General features: G+C 40.6%; 1 protein-coding gene across 1 annotated transcript; it reads left to right on the top strand.

Annotated features, from left to right (window-relative positions):
- Positions 1 to 1,084: 1,084 nt before the first annotated feature.
- On the top strand, positions 1,085 to 8,960 carry LOC111545209 (cytochrome c oxidase assembly protein COX20, mitochondrial). Its single transcript, XM_023216149.1, has 4 exons — positions 1,085 to 1,518; positions 7,621 to 7,735; positions 7,869 to 7,932; positions 8,700 to 8,960. The coding sequence occupies exons 1-4, from the start codon at positions 1,477 to 1,479 to the stop codon at positions 8,833 to 8,835; spliced, it is 357 nt and encodes a 118-aa protein (XP_023071917.1). The 5' UTR covers positions 1,085 to 1,476; the 3' UTR covers positions 8,836 to 8,960.
- The last annotated feature ends 8,660 nt before the right edge of the window (positions 8,961 to 17,620 follow it).

Below are 17,620 nucleotides of genomic sequence, written 5' to 3'. Positions count from 1 at the left end.
ACTACAATTTCAGAAACAAAAACAAAAAACAACCCCTAACCCCCGCCCCACACACACACAAACACGCAAAAACCTCACTTTAAAAAAATTAACTGTGACACATACACATTCTACACCGTGTACGTTACTGGGATCGTAGAAAAGTATTAAATGGGCATGCAAGTAAGGTCTTTACGGAATAAGAATACGCCCAATGAACAGTACTTATGAATTCAACATCGTTAACACTGAGCGCTTGCTGTGTGCCAGCGAGCAGCAGCGTTCGAAGCAGCATGACTTTGCACAATGACATACTCCACAAGTCCAGTCTCCCAGGAGTGCCCTTTGAAATACATATAACGTGAACGTGAAATGTAAAAGTACATAAAGGAGGCATAAGGTTAAAGGGGAAAGATTATAAATACTAGAAAAAATCGCATTGTATTATTTTGATGACTGAAAAATGGGCTCGACCCTGCATGCACGCGTTCTCGATTTGAGCTCGCCAGTATGCAGTATTTTGTTTCACGTTATGGCGCAGTCGTAGGGAAGAGTGAAAGGTGGAACACGACTTCACATCAAAAATGCACGTTGCAGAGGCATTTTTCTTCTGGGACGCAGGAAGACTTCACCCCACGCGCGCCCTCCCCGCGGACACCAACGTCCTGACGCAAATTCATTAGCGAGCTGCTCCCTCCATTTTGTCCCCAGTCTCCTTTAGGCGAACTGCGCGGTGCTATTTTAGAGCCACTTGGTAATGAAACTATAAAAGGGAGGAAGTGGGGTGGGCGTGGGAGCCCCGTTTGCGCGAGGCGGGCGCTGGGGACTAAATGGGTGCTGGTGCGGAGTGGGGCTGCCCCGGCACCAAAGGCTTGTCCCGTGGCCGGAAGGACAAAGGACACTTAGGGGACGAGGGCCGCCGAGCCAGCGCGGAGCGCCTTCCGGGTCGGTGGGCTGGGGCAGGCTGTGGGCTGAGCCGACCCCCGCAGCGGGGCCCACCCCGCGGGACAAAGCAGCGGCGCCGCGCCCGCTCCCTCCGCCGCGGCCCCGCCCCTCAGCGCGCGCCCCGGGCTCGTGCACGTGCGCACGCGCGCCTGAGAAGACGGTTAGAAATGGCGGTTGGGGCGGAGGAGGGGGCTGGGGCGGGAAGCGGAGCTGTCTGGCTCGGTTCCGCCCCCGCCCCGCCAGGAATCCGGGAGCCGGTTTGTTTCCCGAGCCCTTCTCCTTCCGTGCTCCCGACCCTGCAGGCTGTGTGCCGGGCTGGGAAGAAAGTGTGACCCGTTCGATGGAACAAAGGACATGACAGCCCAGGCACCAGCCCGTCCCGGTGCGGCCACTGCGGAGTATTAGGAACGTTCCCTAAAATGGCGGCCGGCGCGTGGGGACGGGGCGGGAGGCGGCGGCGCAAGGGGGCGGGGCGGGGAGGGGCGCGGCTGGCCAGGCTTCTGCTCCGGCGACCCCGGCGGTGAGGGCGGGTGGAGCCGCGGAGTCGTCCTCATGGCTGCCGCGCCTGAGCCCAGTGAGCCCAAGGAGAGGAAGGTAACCCGGGGGTCGGCGGGGCGCGCGCCGCTGGGGGGCGGTAGGGACGGTCTCCGCGGAGCGCCAAGGCCCGGAGCACGTGCCACTGGCTTCTCTGTCACCCATGGGCTTGAAACTTAACTTCCTAGTCCTTATCCCCGGCCCCCAACAGATTAAAATTAGATTAAAATTAAGTTGCCGGGACAAAATTGACCAAAACTAGGGGGAGGAGGGGACCATTAGTACTAATGACTTACTACAAGTGATTATGAAATCAGCTAACAATACTGAATCTTTTGGCGAGAAAATTTTTCTGCTAAGGGCACTGCACTGTAATTTGCTAGTAAAGGCTAATAGTAGAGATTAAAGCTCCCTTGAGGACAGGTGCCTTGTCTTGAACACGTTGTATTCATCACTTTTAACACGGGAGTAAGTAATTGATGAGGGATGACTTGATTGTACTACGATGAGATGAAGGGTTAAGATTTCTTCCCCATCACCAGTAGCCTCCCTAGCTGGTGTCCCTGTACTGTCTCCTGAATCCACCTTCCACTGTTATCCGCTGGCCCCTACCAGTCTGTAAACTGGACAGTTTTCATCCCTCTGCCTAACATCCGGTCGTAGTAGCCCATCCCATCTCTTTAAGGATAAAACCCAAATTCTTGGTATAGTAAAGCTAAACCAAGCCTCTCCCTGGAAGGGCTCCTGTGTTTCACCAAAGCCGACTTAGGTACTTTTCCCCATCTTCCCAGGCATCCTGTACGTCGTTACACTTATCGATAATATTGGAAGGCAGTAAATGATCTTGCGTGGGCTCCTTATTAAGAGCAGGGAACCCAATTTATATTCTCAGGGCAGAACAGGTATTCAGAAAAGGATAATGCAAGAGGAAAAAAGTTTTAATATAAACTATGGAGATCGTAACATTGGCTAATCATGAGCAAGTATTTATAGAAGACCCACTGTGTGCTAAACGGCTCCTAATATATACTTTTAAGATACTCTCTCAGCTTGGAAATTTTGCTCACTTCTTGCTCTTGCTTGCTTCTCTGGTGGGCTTCCAGCTAAATTTGGCCAAGACATCAGATCATATGGTTAATAGATCATATGGTTTCATATGGTTAATAGATCATATGGTTTCATACTTGCCAACAGGTTTTGTCAGTTTACGTACTACTGGTACCTTATCTATTTTTACTCTCCCATACACTGCCCATTTGGAATAAGCTTAGTGGTTTTTTTTTTTTTTTTTTTTTTTTAAAAAGATCCTTGCATACACACAGTAAATCCTAGATTCAGTTTTGTGATAAACACTGGAATCCTGAATGGGACTTTTGGTAGGAGACAACTGCTTTTTTTTAAAGGTCATAAAGGTGGTTTAATCCATTGGAAATTAAAAAAAAAAAAAAAAAACTTAAAGGAGGATCAACATTGACCTATTTAATTGGCCCATCAGTAAGTAGCAAAACAATACTGTAGTTGTTGAAATAAAGATAGTTATAAGCCTCAAACTGAGCATGGTCAGAGGTGGGAGGCCAAAAAACAAAAAATTGCTCATGAAACAGTAGTACCTATCAGAGCCCATCAAAAAGCTAATTAAATTATTAGAAGCTATGACGAATTAACAGCCCAAGGTACTGTCAGAAAAGAAGCCTGTGGTATTTTTTTAAAAAGAATTTGTCAGTGATCATTACAGCACAACCCAGGGAGAAGGATTATTTTAAGAATTAGCAAACCTAAAGTAAAAATGGGAGTTACCAAGCTGGCATACCTTGATAGAACTAGCCCCTAAAATCTGTCCTCTGCCACATGCTTGTCCTTCAAGAAACTTTAAAATGTGAAATTTGGTACATGTAAATTCACATTCAGGTAAATTCTCAATTCACCCATTCAAAATATATTTACAGAGTACCTACTGAGTATTAGGCTCTAAACTAGGTACTAGACTGATCAAGACAGGAAAAATCCCTTTAAGGAGCTGACATTCTACTCGGGGAATCAATAAGCAAGACTTCTACCGAGCCAGTGATGCAGAGATCAGGAGAAAGGCAGCATGTGTTCGGTAATAACCGTCTCGGCTTGTTAAAGGAATGGCAAGGCCACTGTGCCTGGACTAGTGGCCGAGAGTGGGATATGAAAGAGCACGGGATCATGCAGGCCCTTTGGAGCAAGGGTAAGGATTCTGAGCATAATGGAAGGCTACAGAGGATTTATTATAGTCATCTGATACACTTTTGTGAGTAGAATCAAGATCTGAAAAGGTACTGTTGATAGATGGTAATTTGATAGGACAGGTTGAGCTTCCCACTTCAAAAAAAACCCAAACATTTTCTTTTGGTGTCTTATCAGTTTCAGATTTGGGATGCTCAACCTGTATTCGCAATGAAGTTGGTAGGCAGTGGTTTGGCTCAGGATGTATTTAGAATGTAGATCCTTCCAGACTTGTTAATATATTCAACGTGGATTTGATGAAGGAATCAAGGATGACTCTTAGGTTTTGGGTCTGAAAATTGGTTGAGTAGTGTGCCATTAAGAAGCAGGTTTGGAGGTGAAAATATATTTTGCAAATACTAGGTTCAAGGTGCTTTTTATACATAAAAGTGTCCTTCAGCAGATGAATGAGGCTGAAGCTTGGGAGAGATTAGGGTTTGATTGAGAAATCTGGAGTCATATAATGGCATTTAATTGAAAGCCTTGAGAAACCTAGGAAGAGACTGGATTTCAAAGGAGGTAAGAGTGGCACTTCAACATCAGGAGGGAACAGCAGCAACAGAGATGTCAATGAAATTGAAAACCAGGAGACGTATTCAAAACCAAGTAAAAGTAAAAAAGTTTCAAAAACAAATGATAATTTGTGCCACATATGCTGAGATGCAGACTAAGAGAGACTGCAGTGGATGTCTTTTAGAGGTCTTGACTGGTGTCAAGTTCAGTGGATAGATGCCTCACTCAAGTGAGTTAAAGGGAGAATGGGAGGTTTTAAGTAGAAAAGCACACCTAAACTCAGGAATTTTTGCCCCGAAAGGATGGTAATTTAGGAGGCTGATGAGGGGAGAGGCGTGTACAGAGGATTTTTGGGTTTTTTTGAGATGAAGTCTTGCTGTGTTGCCCAGGCTGGAGTTCAGTGGTGCCATCTCGGCTCACTGCAACCTCCGCCTCCTGGGCTCATGCAATTCTGCCTCAGCCTCCCGAATAGCTGGGATTACAGGCATGTGCCACCATGCCTGGCTAATTTTTGTACTTTTAGTAGAGACAGGGTTTTGCCATGTTGGCCAGGCTGGTCTCAAACTTCCGACCTCAGGTGATCTGCCCACTTTGGTCTCCCAAAGTGCTGGGATTACAAGCGTGAGTCACTGTGCCTGGTCAAAAGGGTTGATAGTAAATTATTGCAAGTAAAAAAACTAACAGTGCAAATGAAAGGGGTAGCTACAGAAGCCAAGCCCTTGAGTACACGAGAGGGAAATCAAGTGCCCAAGTGGGAAGACTAGTGTTAGACAGTCTTCCTTTGCAATTCATCCTTTGCAACCAGAGGAAAGACAAATACGGGCACTGAAGCAGATTTAGTGGTGGAACATCAACTGGCTCTAATTTGATCAGATCTGTTTCTATACTTTATTGACATTCTGGCTTGGAAACTCTTGAGCTTTCCTAGATCCATCAGGGTGAGCTGGTAAAGCTACTTTTCTAAATTTAAGCTTTAAAAATGTCTAACATTTCCTTATTTTTAAGGGTTCCCATGTTAGTGGCAAAGAGTTAAATCTTAAGTTTGCAGGCTACTTAAGGAATAGAAATGTTGAAGGTATGTATATTATGAACAGAATATTTCCATATATAAATAGAATACTTCAAAGGGAGTTATGCCCGGGATCCTTTATTCATCTGCACTTCTGAGCATTTTATAGTTCAGTGTACTTGACTGTAAAGGTATACAGGCTCAAGTCGTTGCATATCTTCCCATTTTGATAGAAATTGCAGGGATTTATGTACTGAATCGTATTACTTCTTAGACATGTGACAACTGGAAAGCTGCCCACGGAACCCTTCAGCCTTGGTTATTTCTTAATGATGTGGTTTGGCACAATGGAAATGTCATAGGCTTTGGGGTGAAACTGACTTCTACCTCCACTCCTGCCAACTCTTACTATTAGCCTCTTAAGTCCTCGAGCCTGTTTCAGAGGTAATCTCAGAGAGGCTGGAGAATTACAAAACATGTAGAGAGCCTGGCACTATTACCCACCCACCCCCACAAACAGCAGCTCTTAATTATGAGATCAACCACTATTATTTTAGACCAGAGTTTTCTTGGGGATTGGGTTTGTTTCAGAAGGCACTATTTTAAATAGGATGTGTAGCTTCTATTTATGCCTTTAAAGCCAGCTGAGCTATTTTCCTATAGTTTGCAAATTTACTTTTGTTAAAAAAATTAAAATTTCCTAAAGCAGTGTTTCCCCAGTCTGATAGTCATCAGGAAAAACCACCTGGAGTTTTCTAAACAGATTCCAATGAATCTAAATCAGAATCTGAGAGTGGGACTAGAAAATACTCAGTTCTACCCTGTGGTAGAAGCTGGTCTCACACTCGCATCTTTGCACCTAAGACTACAGATAAAACTGGTACTAACCCTCTGGCCCCAGCATCCCATCCTTGGGGAAATAGGCTAGTTTAGGGGTAGTCCTGGACTGGAGCGGTCAGTCCAGCATTCCCCATTTGCATAACACTACCTGCATGATCATGTATGTCCTGAGCTTTCATGCTGATAGGAGAAAAGTCTTTTTGCTAAATGAAATTCCCCAACCTCTTGGTGATGTGAAGAACTGTACTGCAAAGCTTTGAAACAATCCTGTGTTAGGCATGCAGTTGGGAGCAGGGGGCCAGACAGGGAGAGGGAAAAAATGGAATAGAATGATCCAAGAGTAAATAATTTTTGCTTTATTATGAACCAAATCACATTTTGTCTCTTCCAACAGATGCTTGAGCCAAAGAAGCTAACATAGGCAGACATACAATTGAGAATATATATCTTCATGTTTCAACCTTTAATCTGACTTGCCTTTTACTGTCCTTTCCCCATTTCTTCTAACCTCTTTTGCCTTACAATATATTACCTTCTAGGTATCACCTCATCCTATAGAATCCTCTTCTAGTTTTAATGTCCTGCCCCAAATACTAACCCGTTGAACATAACTATGAAACCTTTAAATGGACAGTGGTTCCTTTTAAAAGCAGCCTTACTGAAAATCTGGTACACACTGAATCAAGTTTTAGAAAACAGTTACAATGACTTTTCTAAACTTGTGTGTTGACAGAAATGCCAGTTCAACAGTGTGGCTGTTCTTCCAAATGTCTGTCTTGCCGCCCTAGAGTGACAGACATCCGGTTAAACATATTGGGAAAAAGAAATACATAAATCCAATGAAGACTGTAGAAAACGAAGTCATTTTAGCACTTGAAGGAACTTCAGTCATCTAACCCAACCCGTTCATGTTATAGATTGAGACCATGGAGATAAAAGTAGCCTATAGAATACAAAAGTTAGCGGCAGATCTGAGATAAAAATCCCGCTCACTTTTGGATCCGCGGGTTTTTTTCACCACACCTAGCTATCGTTACCATGTATTAGGAACAAAGAATCAAATATAATCAAGTGCAGCCTCACTTCACAGGCAAGAAAAGAGACTAGAGTTTAATATATTGTCCATGTTTATCTTAACATGAAACATTTACTCTTACAACCACAGTTGATGTTAACCTAGTTAATAAAATATGAAAGGTTTTTAAACGGCACTACATAAGCAAACATGACTCAAATTTTTCTGTTTCTGCTTCCCAAATTATTGGAATTATTGAAGCAAACTATGCTGCTTTCAATTTCAGTGATAGGCATAAAAGTTACCCTATTGCTTAAGGGTGTTCTGGTCCAATTTTCAAGGCTTTCAGATTTAAAGATTCAGACTGCACACCAAAGCTGGACAAAGACAATACAAGCTGATTTAGGTTGTCACATGGCACATATTCTAGTTTAAACCCTTAACTACAACAAAATAAATGGTGTTGTCATTTTTGCCAAACCACCCCAAAATGAAACACTTTCTTACTCAATCTAGGTTCTTTTTTTCATTCTAGGCCTTTAAGCTCCTAGGATTTTTAGATGTTGAAAATACTCCTTGCGCCCGGGATTCAATATTGTATGGTTCATTAGGATCTGTTGTGGCTGGCTTTGGACATTTTTTGTTCACTAGTGAGTATCTGTGTTTATTTCTCTATGTACTAAAAAAAGCATTTCTCTATGTGATGAAAGATTTTTTTTCTAGATGGAGTAATGTATAACAGGCAATTATATTCTAATTGACTGTTATGCTTATTTTTGACAGGCAGAATTAAAAGATCATGTGATGTTGGAGTAGGAGGGTTTATCTTGGTGACTTTGGGATGCTGGTATGTTTGCTAAGTATTCATAATAGGTTATCTAATTCAAAAAGCACGTTTTTTTCAGAGCAATCTCCCATTGTGAGATACTCACCCTCAATGAAGAATCTTGACTTTTAAGGACATTTTCATGGAAATCTGTCTTAAAATGCTTGAACACATAAATGCCTATTAGATATTCCATTAAAAAGAAAGCTGTGGTTTTTACACTTCACTTAGGAAAGCCTCAACCATTTCCCTTACCCTAATACTTATTTCATCCCTGCTTATTCATATCTGAAAATGCTACTTTAAGAATGTGTTTATAACCACTGATGAATGAAAACATAGATGAGCCTCAAATATTTGCCAGACCTAAGAGTACGATAATGTAAATACTATATGGTTCCATTTATACATGAATTTCTGCAGTGAACTATTTAAGGTGATAGAAATAATTTTATGTAGACATAGCATTATTATCCTGTTAATAATGAGAGCAAATACTAGTTTCTTATAATAACCAATGCTATCAGAAGACTTAAAAGTAATGGATTTTATCACTTTACAAATTGTTATGTAGACATCCTTTTCTTTCCTAATAAAAAAGAATGTGTTGATAGTACTCTGACACCAAAACTGCCCCAAAATAGCACTATAAATTAGAACATTCATATTTTTCAGTCTCAGGGTAGTCATCTATAAGTATTTAAGTTCTGTGTGATTTATAGAGAATTTCATAAATTAATTTCTATAGGACTTATATTAACAATTTATTCATATTCTTTTCTTCCAAGGTTTCATTGTAGGTATAATTATGCAAAGCAAAGAATCCGGGAAAGAATTGCCAGAGAAGAAATTAAAAAGAAGATATTATATGAAGGTACCCACCTGGATCCTGAAAGAAAACACAACGGCAACAGCAGCAATTGAACAATCTTGAGCATAAAAAAGTCAATGTGAATAAAGTTAATTAAGATCAACCACACAAAAGATTTCATGTGCAATAAGCTCTCAATCAAGTAAATAAAGTTTTAAGTTGTAGTCATTTTTTTCCCCCGCTTGTATGGAATGAAAACTTGCCAGTTTATTCTGGCCGTACGTTTACTGCCAGGATAGCATTCTTACATGTTACATGTAGTGAACTTGTCATACTTAAAATGTGAACAGAATTTATTGGCAGTGTGGCAAAGAATTATAAAACCTAGTGTTTAATGTACTTGCAAAGAGTTTACTTGTAGTAGTAAGTATAGAGTTTAATGATAAATAAACTTCCCTTAACAAAAACCTCAACCTTATCACTAGCCCATTTAAAAAGCAGCAACTACTTACTGACTTACTTAAAACGAAAGGATTTTATCACTTTGCAAATTATTATTATTATTTTTTTTTTTCTGAGACAGAGTCTCGCTCTGTCGCCCAGGCTGGAGTGCAGTGGCCGGATCTCAGCTCACTGCAAGCTCCGCCTCCCGGGTTCACGCCATTCTCCTGCCTCAGCCTCCTGAGTAGCTGGGACTACAGGCGTCCGCCACCTCGCCCGGCTAGTTTTTTTGTATTTTTTTAGTAGAGACGGGGTTTCACCGTGTTATCCAGGATGGTCTCGATCTCCTGACCTCGTGATCCGCCCGTCTCGGCCTCCCAAAGTGCTGGGATTACAGGCTTGAGCCACCGCGCCCGGCCATGCAAATTATTTTTTAAATGCATTCATCATTTGACCGTATTCTCCCATTTCTTAAAATGTGAGTCATCTTCCAAAAGAGTTGTTTTTAACTGCCCTAAACATTTTTGGGAAAGTATGCAGGGTTTAAATTTTTAAGTATAATTAGTTTTGAATTTAAATATGCACATGGAGCTTGTTTGGCAGACTGATGCAATAGAAAAATAATTGCAGTATTACTATTAATGTAAACAATCCATTTGAAAGTCAATGAGCTGCTCTCATTAAAATATTATTTAAAATACAAGAATACCCACAGCATCTAACTAAATCCTCAGGATTTATTCTCTGGAGAAATTCTCCCTTTCTAGGAAAATGAAGTTATTCCTGGTTTTAATCTGTACAATTACTTTCAGAAAATCTATTAAATATAACAAAACACAAGCTAGATGTTTAAGAAATGCTTAAAGAAATACTGGGGGGAAGACACCAGTAGTCAACAAGATTGTGGCCATTTCTGGTCCTTATTTTGATGTACCATGGAAGGCACAGAAATAGCAAAGAAGAAAATATTATTTTGATCTACATCTTTATTTCTAAAGAAAAATGGAGCTTGCTCCAGTTCAATTCACAAGAACATTTTCCCTCCCATGCCCACCTTTTCTTGTGGCTGTCACTAGGAAAGTTATGATGCAGAGGCCGTGTGGGTTACAGATGCCTTAACTTAGCAGTGAATGACACTGTCAAACACATGTTGAGGGAAAATTTTTAACTGATTCACAAAAAGGAAGACAGTTTGCCCACTCTTAGTGGCACAAATCAAAGCTGCATACAGTCTACATTATCCAAATTAGTTGTAACCAAATAATTGTTAATGGCCGGGCGCGGTGGCTCAAGCCTGTAATCCCAGCACTTTGGGAGGCCGAGACGGGTGGATCACGAGGTCAGGAGATCGAGGCCATCCTGGCTAACACGGTGAAACCCCGTCTCTACTAAAAATACAAAAACTAGCTGGGTGAGGTGGCGGGCGCCTGTAGTCTCAGCTACTCGGGAGGCTGAGGCAGGAGAATGACGTAAACCCGGGAGGTGGAGCTTGCAGTGAGCTGAGATTCGGCCACTGCACTCCAGTCCAGGCGACAGAGCAAGACTCCGCCTGAAAAGAAAAAAAAAAAAGAAAAAAAAAAAATTGTTAAAAAATTCTGCCGGGCACGGTGGCTCACACCTGTAATCCCAGCACTTCGGGAGGCCGAGGCAGGCAGATCACCTGAGGTCAGGAGTTCAAGACCAGCCTGGCCAACATGGTGAAACCCTATCTCGTCTAAAAATACAAAAATTAGCCAGGCGTGGTGGTGCACGCCTGTGGTCCCAGGTACTCAGGAGGCTGAGGCAGGAGAATCACTTGAAGCCGAGGTGAGGCGGGTGGAGGTTGCTGTGCGATTGCGCCACTGCACTCTAGCCTAGGTGACAGAGTGAGACTCCCTCTCGAATTAAAAAAAAAAAAAAAATCCATAGGCTATTCAACCATGTTTTCAGAGGCAGCACTGCATGAATGCGGGAAGATATTGATCACTAATCAATAATCTGGTAACTGTGGACAAGCCACTTATGCTCAGTTATCCCTTGGTATCCACAGGCCCAAGTCCCTTGAAATAAAATGCCCTCATATTTGCATATAATCTACATACATTTTCCCGTATACTTTAAGTCATCTCTAATTACTTACAATGCCTAATATACAATAAATGCCCTGTAAATATAGTTATTATTTTTCTTTTTTTGTTGTTGTTGTTTCATTGTTATTTTTTGTCTTTACCTCCAGTATTTTCAACCCTCGGTTGGTTGAATCCAAGGATGCAGAACTGGAGGACATGGAGGGCTGACGTGTAACATACGTAACATGTAAAACAGGTCCCTTCCAGCACCAGCACGCTGCAATTACATCTTACCCTGAGTAAGAGAGCAGCTCTCTCTTGGCTGGTAAAATTTCCAGTGTCTTCACCAATAACAAGGTTAGCTCATTTTCACAGAAGTTTGCATAAACTGGACACCTGGATAAAAACAAATTTGTAACATATTTGGTTGGATTATTTTTTAAATGCTTCACGTATTTACATGATAATTTTTATTCTTGTGCTATTAAGATTTTACAAGTGTATTAATAAATTACTAAAGTCTGTGACACCCACCCTCAATAAGGAGAAACCGGTAGACACTTCCAGCCTCTCCTACCAGTGTCTACCCTACCATCCAACTTCACGTCCAAACTGTGTTGAGTATTTTGCCAAACCTTCAATGCACTGTGACCCTCTTGAGATGGAGTTTCATTCTCGTTGCCCAGGCTGGAGTGCAGTGGCATGATCTTGGCTCACTGCAACCTCCACCTCCCGAGTTCAAGCGATTCTCCTGCCTCAGCCTCCCACGTAGCTGGGATTACAGGTGCATGCCACCACATCTGGCTAATTGTTGTATTTTCAGTAGAGACAGGGTTTCACCATGTTGGCCAGGCTGGTCTTGAACTGACCTCAGGTGACCCGCCTGCCTCGGCCTCCCCAAGTGCTGGGATTACAGGCGTGAGCCACCGCCCCTGGCACATTATGACCTTTATACCGTATCCACGCTGCCACTCCAACCTTTCCGTTTCACTTGGAATGGCTTTTTTACTTCCTCTCTGTAACTTTCCATTCTTTTGCTCACTAGCTTCTGGGAACTACAATCACCTTTTAAGTTCTCACTATTTTGTGTCTTATAATCGTTGGTGCTTTCCTTGGTCACCAGCAGTGTCAGGTACCATCACATACAGCCTAAGCTTCTCACTGGCAAAAACCTTGGCCATTTTTATCTTTACATTCTCATCCAAGTATCTGGCACAAAATAGTCAATAAATGCTAGACAAAAAATAGTCCAGGTTCCTGGCTGGGCGCGGTGGTTCACACCTGTAATCCCAGCACTTTGGGAGGCCAAGGCGGGCAGATCACATAGTTAGAAATTCGAGACCAGCCTGGCCAAACATGGTGAAACCCCGTCTGTACTAAAAAAACAAAACACAAAACTTAGCCTGGCATGGTGGTGTGCAACTGTAATCCCAGCTACTCGGGAGGCTGAAGCAGAATTGCTTGAACCCGAGGGGCGGAGGTTGCAGTGAGCTGAGATCGTGTCAGTGCACTCCAGCCTAGGTGACAGAGCCAGACTCAGTCTCAAAAAAAATAAAAATAGCCCAGGTTCCCCTTCTCCTATCATCCAGACTTTCACACGTCACAATTTCAAACTGTAAGAGTAACCTACCTTCCATGACCACCTGGAACCTCCAGCGTACAACTTCTTTCATTGTTCCATTAATTCCGAAATGTCACACTAGGTGATATAGCAGTAGGTACCAGCTAAATAGCTGATTAAAATAGAATTATGGTTATTAGTAGTCTTAAAAACTTCTTGTGGCTTATCTATCATACCTACTTTTAAAAAATCTTTGAAGTGCTTTATGCACTTTCCCCTTCCCTCGCCCCTCCCTCTTTGGTTTTCCTTGACTGCTTGTGCTTTTCCATCTCAGTAAAAGGACCTCGGGGAATTTAAAATTAACTAGCTCTTCTCTGGACTTGTGATTTATAATGACTGAGTTTGGCAACAAGAAAATGTGACTATCCCTAGGTACCATCATTTGATTTGCAAGCATCTCTTTAAGTCTACGTACCTCTACTCCATCGCTGGTTTCCCTTTGCTTCGATTATATAATGCGAGGAGGTCTATATAATAAATTCAGGATTCCTGTTTATGCACTTTTCAGCAAAGAGCTAGGGATCAAATAGGGTTTCAATCCTTCTATTCCTAGATAAAAATCTGTGATGGGGATCAAGACACCCCTTTAAAAGTCATGTTAAGATATACACTATTCTTTGGGTAAGCAGATCTTAACAAGGAAAGTAGAAAAATTAAAATGATTGCTGTAATTCTGATTTTTAGTGGTCCTCTAGAATAATTTTTGGAAGTAGGTATCTTAAAATGCTCCAGTCGTCATCAACCCAGGTCAATATACCAATATCCTCTACCACCCAAAATACTGGTATTTTACACAACTTATTTTGCACATTAAGTTCCATTTTTAAATGTTTTAAAATGTTTTCTTAAAAAGGAAGCTGTTAGAACAAAAAAATTATGAAGATAGTTTTCAAAGTATTAAAGTTCATAATGTGAGCACTACAAATGTTTTACAAATATTTTTCAGTGCTTTCAACCATTGCATTTGCCCTATGCTTCCATGTTCTAGAATAAGGACATTTAAGTATTTTTATGTTGATAATAAGCAAATACTAATTCTGAGAGAGGTTTCTATTGTTCACTTTAAAAGGTAGGTCAATGTAATGGGTGGTATCTGTTCTTAATTCTTCTAAGAATTAAATCCTGTATGTTTTCAGTCAGTCACCTATTATATGGCACACCCTCAGGGGATATCAAAGTAATCATTCTTTGCATATACTGGCTTCTTAAAGGATAAGCTTCTATAAAAATGTTTCTTCACCGATACCCTGAAGTCATGTGAAATAAAACATATGCCTTACCATCTAAATTCAAAGCTTATTTTTGAAATGAATGTTGCCCTTTTCTGTAGTTTTACGATTTTTCTCAAATGAACAGAAATGGTTATGAAACCGTAAGTTGCCTACTCTTCAGAAACCATTAAATTGCTTTATTTGTGAGTAGACCCACATTTCATTAAGCAAACTCTGATAGCTACATCTGGAATCAGAATAGAGCCCAAGCCCTCTTAGTTCACCTAAAGACACTCTGGAGTGTATAGTAGGGAAAATAAATCTCCTCTAAAGTCTTTTTCAGAGAAATGGAAAATTACATGTCCTGGACTGATACAACCAAAGCTCACACAAGCCCTCCCATTCCTTCAGTCTTGAATTTACTTCCTAGTTGATTTTATATACTTTAATATATGAACTAATTACTTCATTATCCAAAAGGATGTCAAAAGCTATTTTCCAAATTTTCATAAGCTAGTAAAAATAAGTATTTGTGAATATAATAGAAATGAAAAAGATTTTGGGCAACCAAGGACAGAAAGGTGTCCTATGCACTGTTTGACATTAGAACGTTGTAAGGAAGTCCTTACACTCTACCAGGTAGGGTGGAGATCAAAACAAATGTATTGCCAAAAGTTTAATAGATGACATCAGAAAAATGATATAACTTTGAAAAGGACTCAGGTCTATTTGCACATACACCTGTAAACCTAAGCAAGAGGACTGCCAATTGCTAGGAACACACAGAATACACACTTCACCTCAGATATGCAAGAGAAAACACCCTTTTTTTTCTGTTATAGAGACTCTGTCCATCTGGTTACCAATGACTCTCTTCCCCCATCTTTTAAAAATAGAGCCCTATTTAAAGTGATTCTGGAAGCCTAATGTAACTATGAAATGTACAAGCAGCAATTAATTTGGAATACCTATTGGAATCACTGGAACATTTAGTTGGACCCTTTAACTCTTCCACACAGCACATTCACATGGACAGACTAAGGAAAAGGAGATGAAATGTAAATCAGCACATTTGTTTGCTTTACTTTTCAAGAAAAAGAAAAAGTTACGTTGGAATCTTTTTTTCTTGTACTTGACCATGACTCTCCCAATCTTTAACTACATACAACTGAGACACAGGATACAAGTTGCCTCAAAAAATTCCTTGTTAGTTGACATTTAAATAAGCCAGTAACTTTTTAGGTATTAATGTTATCTCACCTCCACATATGCTTTAACTTTTGTAGCATTAATGTCACACTTATAAACTGGTGTCTATATTAGCCACATCTATTCTTGGTGTTTTAAAATTTTTTTAAATGTCTCAGCTGACACCAATTTGTGGCAATGCTTTAAGTGTTTGCAACATATATTTTACTAGACATAACTCATTTGACTTCCTGTAAGGTTCAGAATGGAACCGTTACCTAGCAGGAAGAACATGCCACAATGGTGTAGCACTTCTGTCAGATGCTAACTCTCCAGCCTGTAACATCTGCATTATCTTTCAATAATGTAGACAGACTGGACATGCTCATGAGTAACTATGTCATTGGCACAGTATGGTGACCATAACGGTGCAAAAAAACCCTGAATCTCTATAGAAGACATTTCTCTAGAGACTAACCTACACTGACATCTACACTTCACACTTCCAACTACAGTATATACCTTTTTATGCCCAGGATTCAGCTTTAAAAGCAAAGCACCTGCTCAAGACACAAGTATATGCTGAATCCTGGCATGAAAAAGAAAGTATTCCTTATCAATAATTAGGTAACTACAAACTGACAACATGGTTACAATCCCTGTCCTAGTAACTTGCCTAACCAAGTAGTGATTACTGATGTCCTGGCCCATCTTCAACACGTTTGCCTAACACTAGGCTTACAATCGACACATTCTACCACACAGGTGTTATATTTTCTGAGTAATTCTAGGTTAACATTATGAATATAACCCATCTGCCTATTTCCAATCTACTATCCCTTAAAACTATTATTAAAGATTCCTGCAGCAACTAACAAAAATTATTTCAATCATTTATATTTTTAGTCAATTGGTTAGGATGTGAAAGCATAGTCCTACTCAATAACGTAAGCATATCATCCATTTCCCACCTAACCTCCTCCCTGAGACTGTGCTATTTCTGCATGACTTGAGATTGACATAAGTGGGACGCCAAATAAACTAGCACACATATTAAGCTAAACATAATGAAAACTAAGTATTAAGATGAACTGTTTCTGTTCAATTTCAAAAACATAGACTCTTGGTGACCCCTGGTTTTTCACCTACTCCAACACACTCCAGGGATACATACTACATTAGTAGTATAGCTCACTTCCAAATTCTCAAGGGCTTATTCTAATTAAGTTTCATAACAAAGGTTAATAAGACAAAGGTCACTCCAACATGAGTTAGCTGGACAAAGTACTTTTAATGCTTATTTTACAAATATGTACCTGTAGTGCTAATCCTAGGCAAAGAAAACAGATGATTCAAGAGCAGCCTATGTAACTACCAACTCAAGCACTAATACTAGCTAGACCACCTTCATGCTTTAAAATTTAAAGTTACGGAGTAGCAGTGGCCCCCCACCCCCAACCAAAAACAAAAGCTTTAAGTAATAAAGGCACTGCATCGTTAACTAAATTTTAGGGTAAATTTAGGCAATTAATTCAAAGAGACTTGTGGTTTATATAATTAGTATTTCAAATGACTGTTTTAGAGATCTCAGGTAGTTGATCAATTCTTGCTCAAAGCACTAATGTTCAGTCCCTCACGGTTTATGCTGGGTATGAGTCCCATTGCATAGGAATTGCAACATATTGTCAGGCCTTAACATATGTATGTTGGCTTTTGTTAACTATTAATAAAATGTTAAAACTTAAACCCAATTATTCACCAAACTGAACCCCTCAACCTCAGAGCTTCAGAATTAGGAATGAATGACAAAGTTTAGACTCCAATCATTTTAAGAATGTTAAGTGAGAAGAAAAATGGCTTCAGATGCAGCATTCTGTTCATCTTTCCAAGGGAACATCTCAAATGAGTATTCTGAAGCAGGATGAGAAGTAGATAAAATTCTTGCTACAAGTTCCATCCGCTTTTTTTTTTTAAGAGACCAGGACTCACTATGTTGCCCAAGATGGTCTCAAACTCCTGAGCTCAAGTGATCCTCCCGTCTTGGCCTCCCAGAGTGCTAGGACTGCAGGCGTGAGCCACCACACCCAGCCAAGTTCCATCCACTTTTGAAAACAAGACATTTTATATTTATGTATAGGAAGAGAATTATGGAAACACTTTGTAAAACATCCATTTATTATATCCAATGCTAAACACTACCACTTGGGCTCTAAAGATATGTTTATGCCTCTCTCACTGTTTATTCTAGTTTTTTAAAAACCAAATATACAAGGTCTACAATTATTTATATCCAAGATGTCTACACCACTGCCTAAGAAGCTATTAAAATATTTTTATTTGTGCAATGGAACCCATTATTTACATGGTCCTAGAATAAAAAGTCAATTTA

This window comes from Piliocolobus tephrosceles, chromosome 1 (assembly GCF_002776525.5).
Source record: "Piliocolobus tephrosceles isolate RC106 chromosome 1, ASM277652v3, whole genome shotgun sequence".
Taxonomy (NCBI): domain Eukaryota; kingdom Metazoa; phylum Chordata; class Mammalia; order Primates; family Cercopithecidae; genus Piliocolobus; species Piliocolobus tephrosceles.
Note: the sequence above shows the minus strand (reverse complement) of the source record. Positions and strands in the feature narration are given on the sequence as shown.

Bases quoted from the DNA above. Each gene is read 5' to 3' on its own strand.
- LOC111545209 (XM_023216149.1), top strand. From the start codon at position 1,477: ATGGCTGCCGCGCCTGAGCCCAGTGAGCCCAAGGAGAGGAAG. The intron at 1,519-7,620 runs GTAACCCGGGGG...TTTTCATTCTAG, and splicing joins GTGAGCCCAAGGAGAGGAAG to GCCTTTAAGCTCCTAGGATT. The intron at 7,736-7,868 runs GTGAGTATCTGT...TATTTTTGACAG, and splicing joins TGGACATTTTTTGTTCACTA to GCAGAATTAAAAGATCATGT.